This window comes from Sarcophilus harrisii, chromosome 6, assembly GCF_902635505.1.
Source record: "Sarcophilus harrisii chromosome 6, mSarHar1.11, whole genome shotgun sequence".
NCBI lineage: Eukaryota > Metazoa > Chordata > Mammalia > Dasyuromorphia > Dasyuridae > Sarcophilus > Sarcophilus harrisii.
In genome coordinates, this window is record NC_045431.1 from 243,236,512 (window position 1) to 243,252,682 (window position 16,171).

Here is a 16,171-nt window from a genome sequence, read left to right on the forward strand (position 1 = left end):
ATTCCATTACAACCATATACCATAACTCGTTCAGCCATTTCCCAATGGATGAGCACCCCTCCCCCCTCAGTTTCCCATTTATTGTTTTGGGATATGGTGTCCCTTTTATATGCCTAGTAATACAAAAAGTATAAATTAGGACTTGGAAGTCATCATCATCATCATCATCATCACTACAATTTATATAGCACTTACTATGTGACAGGAACTGTGCTAAGCACTTTATAAATATATCCTTTGATTCTCAAAATAACCTGGGAGGGAGATAGGTGCTATTATTATCCCATTTTACTGAAGGGGAAACTGAAATCACTGAAGTGATTTGCCCAGAGTCACATAGCTCCCAACTACCTTAAGGTCAAATCTGAATTCTGGTCTTCCTGACCCCAAGCTGAGTTATTCTAGCCACTGTGTCACCTAGCTGCCATAGAACAAATCTTCAGCTCTTCCCTCAAGTTAGTTATCTTGAATAAATCAGAAAACATTCCACTTACTTCCTTCAGCCAATTATTACATTCAAAGATCACACAGCATCCATCTGGAAATAGTATTTTTCACTCATTACTATTCTGGATCTCCTGAAAACAAAAAACTCTCTCGACTATCAGTCGGAGATGAGACTTTTCCTACACAAAATGAGAAAATTGGGAAGCCTTCTCTGGAGCTGCCAACCCACTGCACCTAATGGAAATCCAAGCATCACTCCCAACCTAGATATGAATGTGGAGGCCTGCTCCTTGGAGTCCCACTCCTGCCCTCACCTGGCTGTAAGAAATCCAGGATATCCCAGACTTTTGGAAGATCTATCTGTTTTATGGCCAATTTTGCGCATTCTGCCACTGAGCAGGTTACTCTGTGTCTAACAGGGATGTAGGGAGAACCTCAATCTTGTGTATGGAGTTTCTTTCCCTCTCCCTAGTGCAAACTCAGGGTGACCATATAATCATTCACTCTAAGTATAATTTATAGCCAATAAAGGAAGGGGAAAATGGACAGGAGAAATTGATTATGACTTCTTATTTTAAAGCTCTTTGAACTCAAGAAGACATCATTTCTATTACTTAAAAGAGAAACAAATATTTCACATGAAAAAAGATCAAGGTTTAGATTCAACAGTGTTCCATGACAGCCAAAAAATTAATGCTATCCAAGGCTACTTTAAATGACACCTTTTCCAGAAAAGATGTCAGACTTAGGATGGAAAATGCTATCCGCCTCCAAGAGAGAGAATTATGGAGGACTGACTATAGATCAAAGCATACTATTTTCATCTTTCTGATTTTTGTTAGTTTTTTTTTTTCTTCCTTGTGTCCCTTTTGGTCTGATTTTACTTGCAGAACATGAAAAATATGGAAATATGTTTAAAAGGATTGCACAGAATGCACAAATAACCTATATCAGATTGTTTGCCGTCTTGAAAAAAGAGGAGATAAAGGGAAAAAATTTGGAACATAGAATCTTACAAAAATGAACGTTGAAAACTATCTTTACAAGTATTTGGAAAAATAAAATACTAGTAAAAAAAAAAAAAAAAAAAAAAAAAAAAGAAGAGGTCAGAAATCTTTAGCATGAGGCACCATGGATAGCACCAAGCCTCAAGTCAGGAAGGTGAGTTTAAATCTGGTTCTATTCATCTATTCATATGATCTCAGACAAGTCTATCTCAGTTTCCTCAAATGTAAAATAGAGATAATAGTGCCTTGCTGTGAGAATAAAATGAGAAAATATCTGTAAAGTGCTTTGCAAATGCTGCTTATGATGAAGTGTTTAATTCTATGTGACATTTTAAGACCATATTCAAGTTAGAGACCATTTAGGATAGTAAAGTGACTGGTGACTGTGCCAATACAAACACTGATTAAAGCAATAGAATGTTTATCCTAAAGAAACTTGGGGGAAGGGACAGTAATAACGTTCCAGCCTCCTCCTTATTAGAGGGCTGGCCTAGGTATATATAGCAGGGTAAAAGTTGCAGAAAAGAACTTTTAGCTTAACATATATCAAAGGCACCTGAAAGTAGAATGAGCTCATTGATGGAGGGTGGGTTCCTTTCCAACTTTAAAAAAATTAGTTTGAACTAGAGCTCTAAGATCTCTTTCCAACTCTAAACTTATGATTTACTTGACCAAAAGTTTAAATAGAAGTTGGATGATTTGATGGAAGGGATTCTTGGTCTAGATACAACTTGGACTAGATGGTCTCCAATTCTGGTTCCAATTCTTCTAATTCTGTGATTCTATTCAAGAGAAACATTCAACTTTTGACAAATTTGACTACCTTAGGGACCCTTAATTATATATCCTTTGGTCCTTAGATCTTTAACTCTAATGCTCTTATATGTCAAACTATACTACAAAGCAGTAATCATTAAATTACTTAGTAATTTAGAAAAACAAACATACCTAAGAGAGGTTGATCAACAGATAAGATCAAATGAGATCAATAATATACAGAAACGAACAATAGAATAGAGCCGAATAAACACAGACTTCAGATACTTGGATAAAACCCAAATTATTAGAAAACTTGGCATTTTACCATCCTAAAAATGGCAAAAATTAGGTCCAAACCAACATTTCATATGGTATTATCAAGATGAATTCCAAACACATATGAAGCACAGACTTTTATGTGATGACATCAAAAACAAATTACAAAAGAACAAGGAAAAAACCTTACCTTTCTGATCTATGGATAGGAAGATTTCATAACCAAACAAGAGATAATCTTAACTGATAAATGGTCAAAGGATATGAACAGGAAGAATAAGATAGGAAAAAAAAAAGTGGTAGAACAAAATTATTGGAAGGATACAGGAAAACAGGCATACTACTACTGGAAAGCAATTTCTGGAACTATGCTTCCAAAATCATTAATTTGTACAAACCTTTGATCTAGCAACAGGCTACTACTAGGCCTATATATAGACCAAAGAGTTCAAACAAAGAAGAAAAGGACTTTCTCATACAATAATATTTATAGCAGCTATTCTTGTAGAGATTTTTGGAAACCAATTGGGTCTATAGAAACCATCAGTTGGGTAAAGGGACCATTTTGGAGAAACTTGGTAAGACTTGTATGAACTGATGGAAAGTAAAGTGAGTAGAACCAAGTCAATCAGTCAATAAATATTTATTAAATGCCTACAATATGCCAGACATTGTATTAAGTACTGAGAATACAAAAAGACAGCCTCTTCCCTCTAGGAGTTCATAATCTAATGGAGCAAAAAATATATGTACAAACTATATATGGAATTTTTTTTTTTTAAAAAGGACAATAATTTAAAAGATGGAAGGCCCTAGAATTAGAAGTTGGAAAAGTCTTCTTGGAATAAATGAAATTTTAGCTGGAACTTAAAAAAATGAAGGGAAGCCAGTCAGCAGGGATAAGGAGGCATTCCCAGCATAGGAGTTGGCAAGAGAATATCCTTGCAGCTGAGAGACGGTTTGATTCATAGAACAAAGAGGAGGCCAATGTCACCAGATCAAAGAGTAGTTGAGAGTAAAGTGGAAGATTGGAAAGGTAGGAGGAGGATAGATTATGAAGGGATTTGAACGTCAGGTGAGCAATTTATATGATAGACATTTTAAGATATAGTTAATATAGGAATGTGATTTTGCTTTCTGTCGTTACAAGTATTTTTTTCTTTTTTCTCATTTATGTTTAATGGAATCAAGGAGTAGGAAGAAAAATAAATGCTGCTTCTTTTTTTTTTTTTTTTTTTAAGAGAGAACATATAATGAAGATGTCATGGAAGAATAATCAAGAAGAACTGGCAACTGAATGGATGGGAAAGTGCAAAACATAACAGCTCAGGTTGTGAATCTTGGTAAACTGCAAAGATGGTATTATCCTCAATTGAAATAAGGAAGGAAAAAGGATGAGTTTTAAGGGAAAGATAAATGAGGATTTTTTTGGGACATTTTGAGTCTTGAGATGCCTATAGAGAATTCAATGGGATGTAGGTGACACAGAATAGCAGATCAGAAGGGAAGACTAGGACAAAATATATAGATCTATATGTCATCTGCACAGAGATGATAACTGACTTCATGGTAACTTCTGCTGTTGATTCTTATCTCTATAAAAGTTTTCATAGGTTTTATAGTCCTAGCTAGCTAGTATAGACCTCTATTCTCATATATGTGAACATGATAATACTCTATTCTTTTCTCCATCAAATCTATCCTTTATGCCACTAAAACTTTTTAGTAAAATTCTTCATTTATTATGTATAACAAACATTCAGAAACAGTAATTTCTGTATACAAATAAAAGAGAATTATATATGAAACCATGGATTTCCATTAAGAAAGCTTGGTTTTTAAAATATGTAATAAATTTAACACAGTAGCTGCAAAACTGTCTCTTTCTGAACTTATTTCTTCTCTTTTATGTATTTTCAAAACATTTTCAGTGACACATCTTCCTGGCATCACTATCACTATTTCCCACTCCCCCAATTCTTCTCTTGTAGTAAGTATAAACAAGCAGGGACTAATTTGGCTGTGTCTGAAAACCCATCTCATCCCAAACTCTTCTAGCATAATACCTTTGTGCTGAGAAATAGAAAGCGAGATTCATCACTGGGGGCTTCACACATCATTAATCAGTTTTCAAACGGATTTCACAGTTGCATTTTTTTACAAGGCTGCAATCACATTAACTTTGCTTATACACAGATTAGAGCTTGTTACTTGTTTGTTAAGCAATCTTCGGTGGCTCCTTATTCTACTTCAGGGATGTTTAATTTGGGGTCCACAGCTAAGATTCAGGAGATCTATAAATTTGGATGAGGAAAAAAAAAAAAAACCATCTTTATACTTTCACTGATGTCTAATCAAATTTGGCATTTCCTTCAATTATGAATGTAGGCAATAAACTACAGTATTGTCAGCAGCAGGGTTCTGTTTGTGACACCAGGAGAAATCACAGGTGTTTCCATGTGTTACAAATATTTACAGTTGTTACATGTGCATATCTCAAATTAGTGTTTATACTGCTCACTAATTTGAAGTTACTATTATTATAGCCTTTAACTTGCCTGAATGAGATGCACTGTTACGTTATTTAAGGCACTGATAAGACACATTACAACAATGCAAAGTTATTAGAATATTTTTGATAACTATTTCAATATGATGAGTTTCTTTTGCAATTCTATGCATTTTATTTTCTTCATTTAAAAATACTATTCTGAGAAGGGCCCAGAAGCTTTACCAGCCCACCAAAAGGATCCCTAACAGAAAAAAGGCGAGGCATCCTTGGTCTAATAAGTCAGCTTCAACTCCAAGCATTCAATCCCTTTGTCTCTTCTAGTCTTATTTTTTTACTACTTCCACTTTCCACAAACCATGATCTGAACCAACAGGGCTTATCATTGCTTCTCAAACAGGCCTAGTAATTTCCTCTGATGCACTTTTGGGTTGTTCCTATATAGTTTAGGAATTTATAATGGTGTCTTATCTTACAGGATTAGACCTAAACTCCAAGTGTGGATGGAATTCCTATTTTATTTTAAATTTTGATCTTTTCCCACAATGCCCTGCTTATTTAACCAGAGAGTAGTATTTGTTTGCTGAGAAAGTGCTGGTTCTTGGTCTCCCAGAAATATCCTGGTCTGGGGTCTGGCAATCTATGGTACAAGACTGGTTTTCACTCAGCAAAAGGCATGATGGCAATCCAATTAATAGGAATTCTAGGGGAAAAGATTATTTTTACTATATTTATGAGTTGTATGACATGTCTAAATAATTAAATGCTTACATTTTATTCATAATAGGGAATAGAATCTTTCCATCCCCAGCCACCACACATCTTAATAGGGCTGAGGAAGTAAAGGAATGATGAGGAAGCAGTGGCAGTTAGTACCAGGAACCTACATTGTTTAAGCCTCCTGAGACTAGTGGGGGCATTACCTCACAGCTGAGTGGGAAACTGGAAAGCAAAAAATGGACATTCCAAGGAGGGACATGAAACTCAAAGCAATCAAATACAAGAAGAAATCTAGAAAACTTAAAGCTAGGCAAAGGCAAGAAACACAGTAAGTAAACTTGTTGCAAAGGCAAGAAACACAGTAAGTAAACTTGTAAAATCTTCGTTTCAATTTTAAACCAAGCTTTTACAATGTTTTGAAAATCTTATTTTGCTCACAACAGTCTCATTATAAACAAGAGAGCATACAGAAATATTAAAGCTGTGTAGCAGATATGAGAAATCCAAAGATGAAGCCGAGTAATTTCTTCTAAAAGGTCACTGATCCCTAGTCTAGAGTTTAGTCTGCAGGCTATAAGGTAAAGGAAAAAACCAGGGCAACCCCAAGAAATAATAATTCAACAGCTTTTTATGCTACAGGAAACCTCTTTATCACATGAAAGAACATGTGTAAAGCACTTTGCAAGCCTTAATGACCTAGAGAATGGTAGTTATGCTTAGCACTCCCATCTCCACTCTCTGATGCCTACCTGGAAATGTCCCTAGAAATAACAAGGCTTACTTTAAAATTAAGGTGCCTTTTTGTTTGGGGAAAAAAAAAATTTTTTTTTCTCTCCTAGGCACTGTTAAATCTTTTAACCGAAGAAACTGACTTGTGAGACAGAGCCTATAACTACTGGCTTCCCTCTTAAATTTGAGATTCTCTAGAACAGGAACAAGTCTCCAGAAGTCTCAGCACCTAGCAAGGTACTTTGCATGGAGTAACTGATTAGCACTCCATTTATACTAAAAGGAAACAGCAATTGAAAAGTAAGGCCAAGGAAAAAAACATTCAAAATGATGTTTCTTCAGTTGTATAAACTGTCTCTTCATCCCTTAATTAACTGCTACCTCTAGGAGAGAGCCCTTGATAAACTGCCTGTTTCAGTACGTCCATCAGGCTGGTTTTAATCTAGGTTTCCAAAGTCTATATCACAGAGGTAGAGAGATTATTCTAATCTTCATATGAAAAAGAATAAGGTGGAATAGGATTTAAATTTTGGTAGCCTGTTATAAATTTTTCTTAAAAAAAAAAGAAAAATCCCACTCTCTATCATTCCCTAGATCTTTCTTTCCTTGTAACACCGAGATATTGGTTTAGGGTTTATCATTATATTCCAAAGTGATTTGCATTCTTGAAGGAAATATATGTTGATATAAAATGAACATAAACAACACAGCTAGTGAAATCATTTTTATGATACATTTAAAGAAAAAAGCAGATGATTTTGACCCAAATTGTGACTTTCTTGTCTTGTCAGCTTTTACACAATTTAACCTAACCGTTGTAAATATAAAAAATTACTTTAATTAGATATTTTAAATCCAACATTTTAAACTTTTGTGGGTGGCAAAATGGGTTAACAATCTGCTTTGCTATAGATTTGTTCAGCCAAATAAATCACCCTCAAAATGGCACAGAAGCAGCATTGACAAACAGCACAACGCTTTACTGTGAAATATGGACACGCATGCTCACTTTCTATGGACAAATCTGGCCACAGCCCAAATATTTGTGGGAACCTTTTCAAGACAGCATTTCCTTCAGACTCAGAAAAAAAAAAAAGTTTTTCCTCCATTAGAACAACCCTGCCTCCTCTGCACTCAAACTCAAGATTTATAATACACAGAAAACAAAGTATCATTGACTACCTCATACACAATAGAGTGGAGGGGTAAATACAAAAATGAATGAGAAATTGCAGACTTAAGTAAATAAAGGAGCAACTAAAAGTATAATACATACTTTAAACTACAATCCAGAATGGCAATTGGACACACACACACATATTCATTCTCATTCTCTCTCTCTCTCTCTCTCTCTCTCTCTCTCTCTCTCTCTCTCTCTCTCTCTCTCTCTCATCTCCACCCTCTTCCTACTGTTCATGTATTCTTACAAGTATTAGGCAATGATTTTTCTCTGAGGAAGTAAAAAAAGATGGGATTAAATTTAGTTGGTATAAGACAATAGATCTAAAACCCAAGATTTAGGTAAGACACAAATGTCTTGGCCTTTTAACTACAGAAAACTTCTCAAATGTATACGCCTGTAAACTTTTTGCCCCCCAGTCACAGAGTAAGGTAAGGGATAAGGTTATGTGAAAAAGCAGAAGGTGGCAGCTGAGCAGGTTGTGAAGGAAATCACAAAGAAAGAAGGCTCTACTAGGAGGGGGGGAAGGAAGGGCAGTCCTGCTATGGGGTCTCTTTGTATGAAGACAGGGAAACAGGAGATGGAACGTCCCAAAGACACAAAATGCCAGTCTAACTGAAATGGCCAGTGTATAAAGACAAAAGTAAACATCAATGTTCTTTCAGTGATGCTGTATAGCCACAAAGCATGGACTATCATAATCTCCAAAGAATCAAACTATGGGTTGCCCAAAAGGCAGAAGCAGTAGATCCAAGTATAGTATATTATCAATGACAATGTATAAAATTAGTCATTTAAAAGACAGTCTATAAATAGGGTATCAGAAAAAAAAAGGAAATTATAATGATTTAACAAAAAGAAACAAATGATGACAATCTAAGTGCTACACTAGTATTTAAGGCAAAAGCTCTCTCTACCTATTACAGAGGATTCACAGGAGGCCATAGTCCAAAACTGCCTGATGGGAAACTACAGTCTGTCATCTACACCACTGGAGGAATTTCACACATAAACATGTGCACAGAACCCAAAGTAGTAAAATATTAACATTTTTACATTTTAAACACGCTTTGGTAACTCTCTGACCTCACGTTATTGTGGCAAAAGTTCTCTTTCCAGTTAAGATAGGGAAAAGAGAATTTGAACAAGGGCAAACTAAATGGAAACTTTTAGAGATCTGAAGTTGTATTATGAAGGAGGTTGGGCAAAAAGGTTAGCTTGAGAAAGTTTCATGAGTTTCAAACACTAAAAGAAAGGATGACGCATGGTTTGTAGGAGACATGGTACTTCCTCTTCTACATGAAGCCTTGGCTCCAACAACAAAGGGGCTGTAAGTAAACTGTGATTTGTTAGGGGAGTAGAGATTTGTCGAAGATTGGGGAGGCCTGAAGCCCACCATTAGAACCTTGAATTTTCTACAAAGCAGAGCTACTCTCAAGTATCTGAGATGTGATCGAAATGTTTAAATAACCTTGAAGAAGTGCCAGAAATCATTTGTGAAGGACTAGACATTCTTCTTTCAATTATTTCCCCATAACTATTTTTTACTGCAAGAAAATGCATGACATCCAAACTTAAGTCTTATCACACTTTACCAATTTTCTCTGAAAATGTGCCGTCATTGGGATTTTTCTAACAATTCTTAGAAATCCTAGAACATAATGTATAAAATGATTTATTAAAAGCTCCAGGTTGATTCACTCTTTTCTCAAGTATTAGTGATGGGTTCGACTTTTCCTCTCTATTCTAACATGTTATTCTCCTTCATGCCATCATCCTTAGCGATTTTACACTCAGATTAATGACAATTCTTATACCACACCAATGGACTTTTCATCTCAGTCACCTATGATGGAAAGTTAGGCTGAGACCTAGATTTCAGACCTCATCAACACCAGAAATTGTTCCACTTCCAAGATCCAGAATTTTGAGATTCTCTCTGATCCTCATCTCTGGACCTTCCAATTCTCCTTGCTACCTTCATTCCTTCTGAATGTGCTTTTACCTCATGAATTGCAGTTCTCTGAACTCTTTTTTATCAAAGTATAAAATTTTACTTCTTTTCCCTTTAGTACTGAAGCTACAATTAAGGCTTTTCAACAAGGTCTTGTCATCCGTTCTTTAATTTCCCTTCTTCCTTATCTTACTATCCTGGGTCCATATCTCTTTCTCTTTACCATCGCTCTTTATGAGCTCATCAGCCTCCATGGATCCAAACATACCATCCCTATGAAGATGTCTCCCAGAGCAACACAAAACAGCCCTCATTTCCCTCATGAGCTTTGGTCCCACAATCCACATTATGCATTTCAAACTGGATGGGACTCACTGGCACCGAAAACTAAGCATGTTCAAACCAGAACATGTTGTTTTTCCCTATTTAACCTCCTTATTTTTGTCAAAATCCCACCATCTTGCCAGTCATAGAGTCAACTTCTATTCCTCACTCATACTTCTCCAACCAATTTGTACTTGCTTAGTTGTTTGCTAATTTCCTACATTTCCAAATATAAGCCACTGGAAAGACAGCAGTTGTTTTGTCTTTGTATCACAAGCACCTAGAGAAAACAGTTTGGCAAAATCACTTCACTGATTATTACTATTCTTACCCCAAGTCACAGACCACTTCAATTCATCATTCATCATAATAGGGACTTAAATGTATGCTGCCTTCACTACTCCTACTCCAGCCCTGAAATCCACCACGAAACTAATAAGCCACAAAGATTGGCTACCTGGATAAGGCATACAAATAGATGCCTACCTTGACTAAGTCCTCACTTGTGAAGAACAGAGCAAGCCTGACTACATCACACACATCACCAGCAGCTGTTTTACCAGTTAGCTGTTCCCTAAATTTACTTGCCATCACATTCACCAAATTACCTTGCCATCATTTTCCATTGAGGAAGCTGAAGCCATCCTTGAGAACTTTATCTCCTTCAAACTTATCTTTCCCTATCTTCTTTTATTTTATTCTCCAGAATATGAGATGACCCCTTTTGGCATTTCCTTCCTTTGCACTCATATTACCACATAAACAGGGCATGAAAAAAAGCATCCAAATTATAGCAATTTAATTGTAGTACTTGTGTTGCTGATCCAAACTTGAACTTATTCATAAGGGAATAAAGCGACAAAATCATCACAGAATTATATAAGAACCTATTGCTTATAGCCTTTTCTGAGACAAATTTCAGTTCAACAACTATGGGCTATTCACAGGCTCATACATTTAGAATTGGAAGAGTCCTGAGAAGGCATTGAGGTCAACACTTCACTTTACAGATGTGGAAACTGGAGTCTACTGAGCCCAAGTTAAAAAAAAAAAAAAAAAAATAGCACCAATGGTAATCATCATAGGAGTTACAGGGTTTTAACCAAACAACCCCATAATCACTTAACAAAGAATGAAGTTGTCCTAGCTAAAGTGAAGCCAAATATAAGAGCATGAATTAGAAATCAGAGTTCTGGATTATAATTTTACTATTAAACCGAGCTACATTCAAGAATTAGTACAGTGTCGAATAATAGTAAAGAACCTAATATAATTTGGTTTAACCACTGGAAAACAGCAATAATAGCTTTCTTTTTCAGTTTATGAGGCAGCAGCTAAAAATTATTCACTTCAATGCCCATTATTTGTCAACTAGGTTACTATATATGAAAGAAGCTTAAAATGTCCTTTTTATCTAATTTTTTAAAACTTTATTCTGAACACTAAATAAAATGGGAATTGGTATATATATATATATATATATATATATATACTGAATGAAAAAGAGAAGCATACATCAAACTGTAGATCTCTATTATGTATAACTAGCTTTTTTTAAAAAAAATCACATGCAACATGTAGTTTTCAAAGTTGTGTCTTCTAAAATATTCTTTCAGGCCTTTCTTTTGTGCATTTAAAAAAATGCTGCAATAGCCTTATTTTATTTCTTTTCTTGCATTTTAAAATGAAGGCAAAGACCGTCCAAGCTCAAAATCCTGGAACTTTTCTTTGCTTTTCCACCTCCTCAATCTATTCAGCTATGAAGTCCTGTTACAGTGTAGTTTCTTTATTTCCAAATCCTGTGGCATCATCAAGGTCATTACCTCAATGCCTAAATAACTGCAAAAGCCTTCTGAGGTTGATATTTTTGTGCCTCTGGCCTGCCTGTTCAATCATTCATTCCATCCTGCATACTACAATCATACCAGTCTTCCAGGAACACAATTCCCATGTCAAGGCCCTGCTGAACAATCCTGACTCTCTAGTTAATTCTCATCTAAGGAATGAGATTTAAACTCCTGAGATTTAACAAAGACTTGTAACCTTTCTATCCAGACTTATTTGTCAGGACTTTCCTTCACAAATTTTATGCACTAGCCAAATAAAATTTTCTTACTTCTGATAATAGTTTCCTCGTGAATTAGGTGAGGGTGTTAGGAAATTGAATGTATAATTACAATAACGAAATTTGGCCACAGCGAAGGGTAAATGCCTTCCCTTTAGCAGAAGTAGGGAGACAACAGGTATGCAGCACTGTGGTAACTATTTTTGCTGAATTTTTTTCCCCTCCTCTTTTCGTTTTTACTCTTGATCACAAGGAAACATTCCCTGAGAAATGGAAAGAAGGGATATGTTTAGAAATAAAAATGATGAAAAAACAAAAGCTACAAGTAAATTTTTTAAGGAGGGGTAAGGAAAGAAGTTTCTAAGTTTCAACTTTACACTCTATGATCCTGTTAGTTTGACTGAAAATGTTCTCTTTTCTCCTGATTACACTTAGGCAATTCTTAACCTTTAAACTCCAACTCAAATGCCACCTTTTCCAAAAAGCCTCCTGTGATCCGTACAGTAAGAAGTGACACTCATAGTACTTTCCTGGTATCTTACTTTACATCCTACCTTGCATTATATTTATATATAGAGGCAAAGAAATGTGGTGTACTGTCATATCTCCCTCCCCTTCACCACTAACTTTCTTGCAAAAATCTGTCAAAGCCAATGTGCCTCAATCTGTCCAAATGCATTTCAGTGCTGGTGAATGAAACATTGTACCAAGCACTGGGGACACAAGGACCAAAGAGAAATTAGTCCCTATCCACAGAGCATGGATTCTCTCTAAGCCTTATCCACAAGAGGGCTCCAACAAAGTTACCTACTTTCAGGATGTGAAATTTCTCTGTGGTATAGGCCTAGATTAATTAAAAATTCCATTTATCTTTCTTTCCCAAAAGGACCTCCTTCATCTTTTGTTTCTCAATTCATCTTACAAGTCTCATGCTAAAATGCCACATTAAGAACTGACAACAAAACTGTGATTGCCAAGGAATCATACAAAGAGATAAAGATGTAATGATTTTAATGTTCTGGAAATATGAAGTCAATCACTTATTTAAAACCAAGAGAAGAAGTCAATGTACAAATCTCTTGGAGTGCCAATTTTTGTGATGGGAGCTTCATTTTAGGAGTCTATTTGTTTGTGGAAATGGCAAAGGCAGAGAGAAACCAAATCAAGCAACTACAACTTGTTAGTTGTAAGTAACTACCCTTACTCTTTTCTCTACCAAATTTTTTCCCTTTTTAAAAAGAGCAACTTTAACAACATGGCTTATAGATGATTAAGAAAAATTATAATTTGATCGCTAATCAGGATAGGAAAATTCATTACATGTTGTATTTCTTATGGAAAGGGTTACCTGAGAAGTGAGTGAGAAGTCTTGTTAGGAAATGCTCATTAACCTGTTCAGTCTTGCTAAGGCTGGACATCATTTCTACTTCAGTAGTTTCTTGAGTAATTCCAGAGTCAAGGCCAGAAGCAGTCTTGACATTCTGATCCCTCAGGCTATCATATGATCTATCTGGCCCAAAAGATTTTGGAGCAAATGTTGAGGTGACCATATTTGCTGAGGTTTGTATGAAGTTTTCTTCCATGGAAGCTTTCACACCCTCTTGTGAAGGTTTTATTCTCTCATCATGTCTCTCACCTAATTCTTTAAGGGCCTTAATTGTAAGCTGCTCTTGTTCTAAGTCTAGAGATGTTACTGGTGTGCTCTGATTGAGAAAATCATTCTGAAGTTGATTGCCATTGGTGCTCTGGTTTGGCACAATACATTTATTGTCGGCATCTTTGACTCTAGCCTTTTCTAGGGCTGCTTCAAAGGCATTTCCCTCAGCTAACACTTTATTTGTTTGGGTTTCTAAAAGTGTCACTACAAGGTCTTCTGGGGAGTCATCACTGTTATTCTCTCTCATGGAGTCTCCTCCTAACACTCTTGAAGGCTCTCCTGGAGAAAGCTGGAGCTGCTCCATTTTAACAGGCTGTAGGCTAAGAATATCAGCCAAATCATCAGACAGTTCCGTGTGCTTTGTTGTGGAATCAGCAGTGATTATCTCTGGATGTGAAATCTCATTAACTGGACTTTCTATATGACCATCTGGCTGAACTTGTAAGGTTTCAAAGTCATCAATAGAATCTCTGAAATTGTCACATAGCTCACTGCTAACATTCTGACTGTATTTATCTTTCATTTCCCTTTCATCTGCTTCTCTCATAATACTCTGATCAGAAGCAAGTTTCTCTGCCTGAATTGTGACACCACCAGTAGCTTGGCATAAAAGGTTCTCAGATTCTCTTTTATCACTTTCAAATGACGTATCTGTTGCAATATCTTCAATGACAGTATCATCCGATTCACCAGAACTATCAGCTTCTATCATTTCTAGTAGCATAGAATTCTGCCCATTGAGTTCAACCTTCAGAAGATCATCAGGTAAAACTACCTTTTCAATAATCCCCTCAAGGCCCGATGATGCACATTTTCCATCTTGAGACTCTGGAAATTTGAGAAGTGTCTCCCCTCCTTCCAGCACACTCTGCCCCACACCTTCAATACTGACTTTCTTTGCAGAGTCAATACCGTCGGGTGAAACTTTCTCATAGTAGGATGCTGCTGATTCAGTGCGAGGACCATTCTCATGAATGAAATGTATGGGGATTTTCTGAATGTTCTGATGAGCACATGCTTTAGGATGTGACAGTGGAATTTCTGAAGCATATTCATTTTCATCCAAGCTTGAAGCTTGAGCAATGCTTTCAGAAGATTTTTCTGGTTGTTTTACTTGCGAAATTAAATCCCAAGTCAATACTTCATTGGTGAAGTTATGCATATCACTTACACACCTTGATACTTCTTCTAGGGCAGCAGTAGTTCGTGAAAACTGTCTGGTGAGCAGGGCAGCAGCTGGGTAATGCCTTTCCTCTCGGTTTCTCACTGGGAGCATTCTGCTACTATCCTGTGAACTATCTGTAGTTATCTCTGGGTCAGTACGCATCACCCCGCTGCCAAGTTCACTGGTGCTCTCTCTGTAGGAGTCTTTAAATTCTTGATCAAATGTTGCTTTGTCAATAATGACTTCAAATGGGGATTCAGGAGAATCTTTTTCAATACTGACACCACCAAAAATTTCAGATGGGGCCAAAGAACGGTTACTGACGCCTTCCGCCTCAGATCGTTTCTGACCGTTCTGCAAAGTGAACTTGACATCAGCATCTGAAGCAGCTTCCTCAGCCCTAGATAGTGCCTCACTTTGGTTCTTTAATCCTTGGTCTGTATTTATATAATGCTTAGTTGGACCAGTTTCCTTTATAAGAGAGGCAGGATTTTCAGGAAAACTGGTTGGAATGGATGGACGAGCACAGTGTACTTCTGCTTCTGTGTTAAGAAAGCCAACAGCTGGAGCTTCAATCACAGACTCTCCATTGGATCCAGGAAGCCTCCCCATCTTTTTATCAGCAGCATCAGCAAAACTGTCTTTTCCTTCTTTTGACAAAACAGGCTGAATGTCTAATACTTGCCTCGTTTCTTCATGTAGTATCATATCATGTCAGTGTTATGAATTTCAGAAGAAGAAAAAAAAAGAAGTCACGCTTTCTGATGTGCCCATATCAGAGCAGAGAGAACTAATTACCTCGGAAGCCAGATTTGGAAGAAAAAATATTTACAGAATACAATACATATAAGCTAGGCAAGCAAAGCAGCATGCTTTTCATTTTTAGTTGACATATGTATATGCACATATTTGTATAAATGTGGGCAACAAAACAATGACCGCACTTAATCAACAAAGCATGCATGAATCAGGATGCTATTTCATGCTAAGAATGCAATGGGGCAAAGCACTGTAGAGGCACAAGGAAGGTTTTGGAAGGCAGGGACTTTCTTTGCAGAAACATTAATAGAAGCAGCACAAACTATAACACCACTTTGCACTTTCAACTACATGGTAACAAAGTGGTGTTAAAGTTTTGTACGACATTTATAACAGGACTTTCTCAGTTGAGAACAGGTGAGAGGGCGAAAACTATGTAAATTATGTAAATTGAACAACTTAGAACACATGATCTTATATCATTATAATTCTCTATTCTTTGCTGCATAATTTTGATGACCAACCTTGGGTTTCCTTTCCTACTTTTACTGTAGAGGTGACAAATAGGGAAAGGCAATGTTGTTTATGCTCTCAGACACAGCATGTTGATTCGCTGAGTA

General features: G+C 36.4%; 1 protein-coding gene across 5 annotated transcripts in view; it reads right to left on the reverse strand.

Annotated features, from left to right (window-relative positions):
* The window catches only part of RTN3 (reticulon 3), a 48,773-nt gene that overhangs the window by 11,693 nt on the left and 20,909 nt on the right, over positions 1–16,171 (reverse strand). The window contains exon 3 of one of the 5 annotated variants that reach the window (XM_031942697.1): positions 13,319–15,484. The exons of the other annotated variants lie outside the window; for them this stretch is intronic. Coding sequence (XP_031798557.1) covers positions 13,319–15,484 — 2,166 coding nt within the window. The remainder of the gene's footprint in view (positions 1–13,318; positions 15,485–16,171) is intronic. 5 annotated transcript variants of the gene reach the window in all.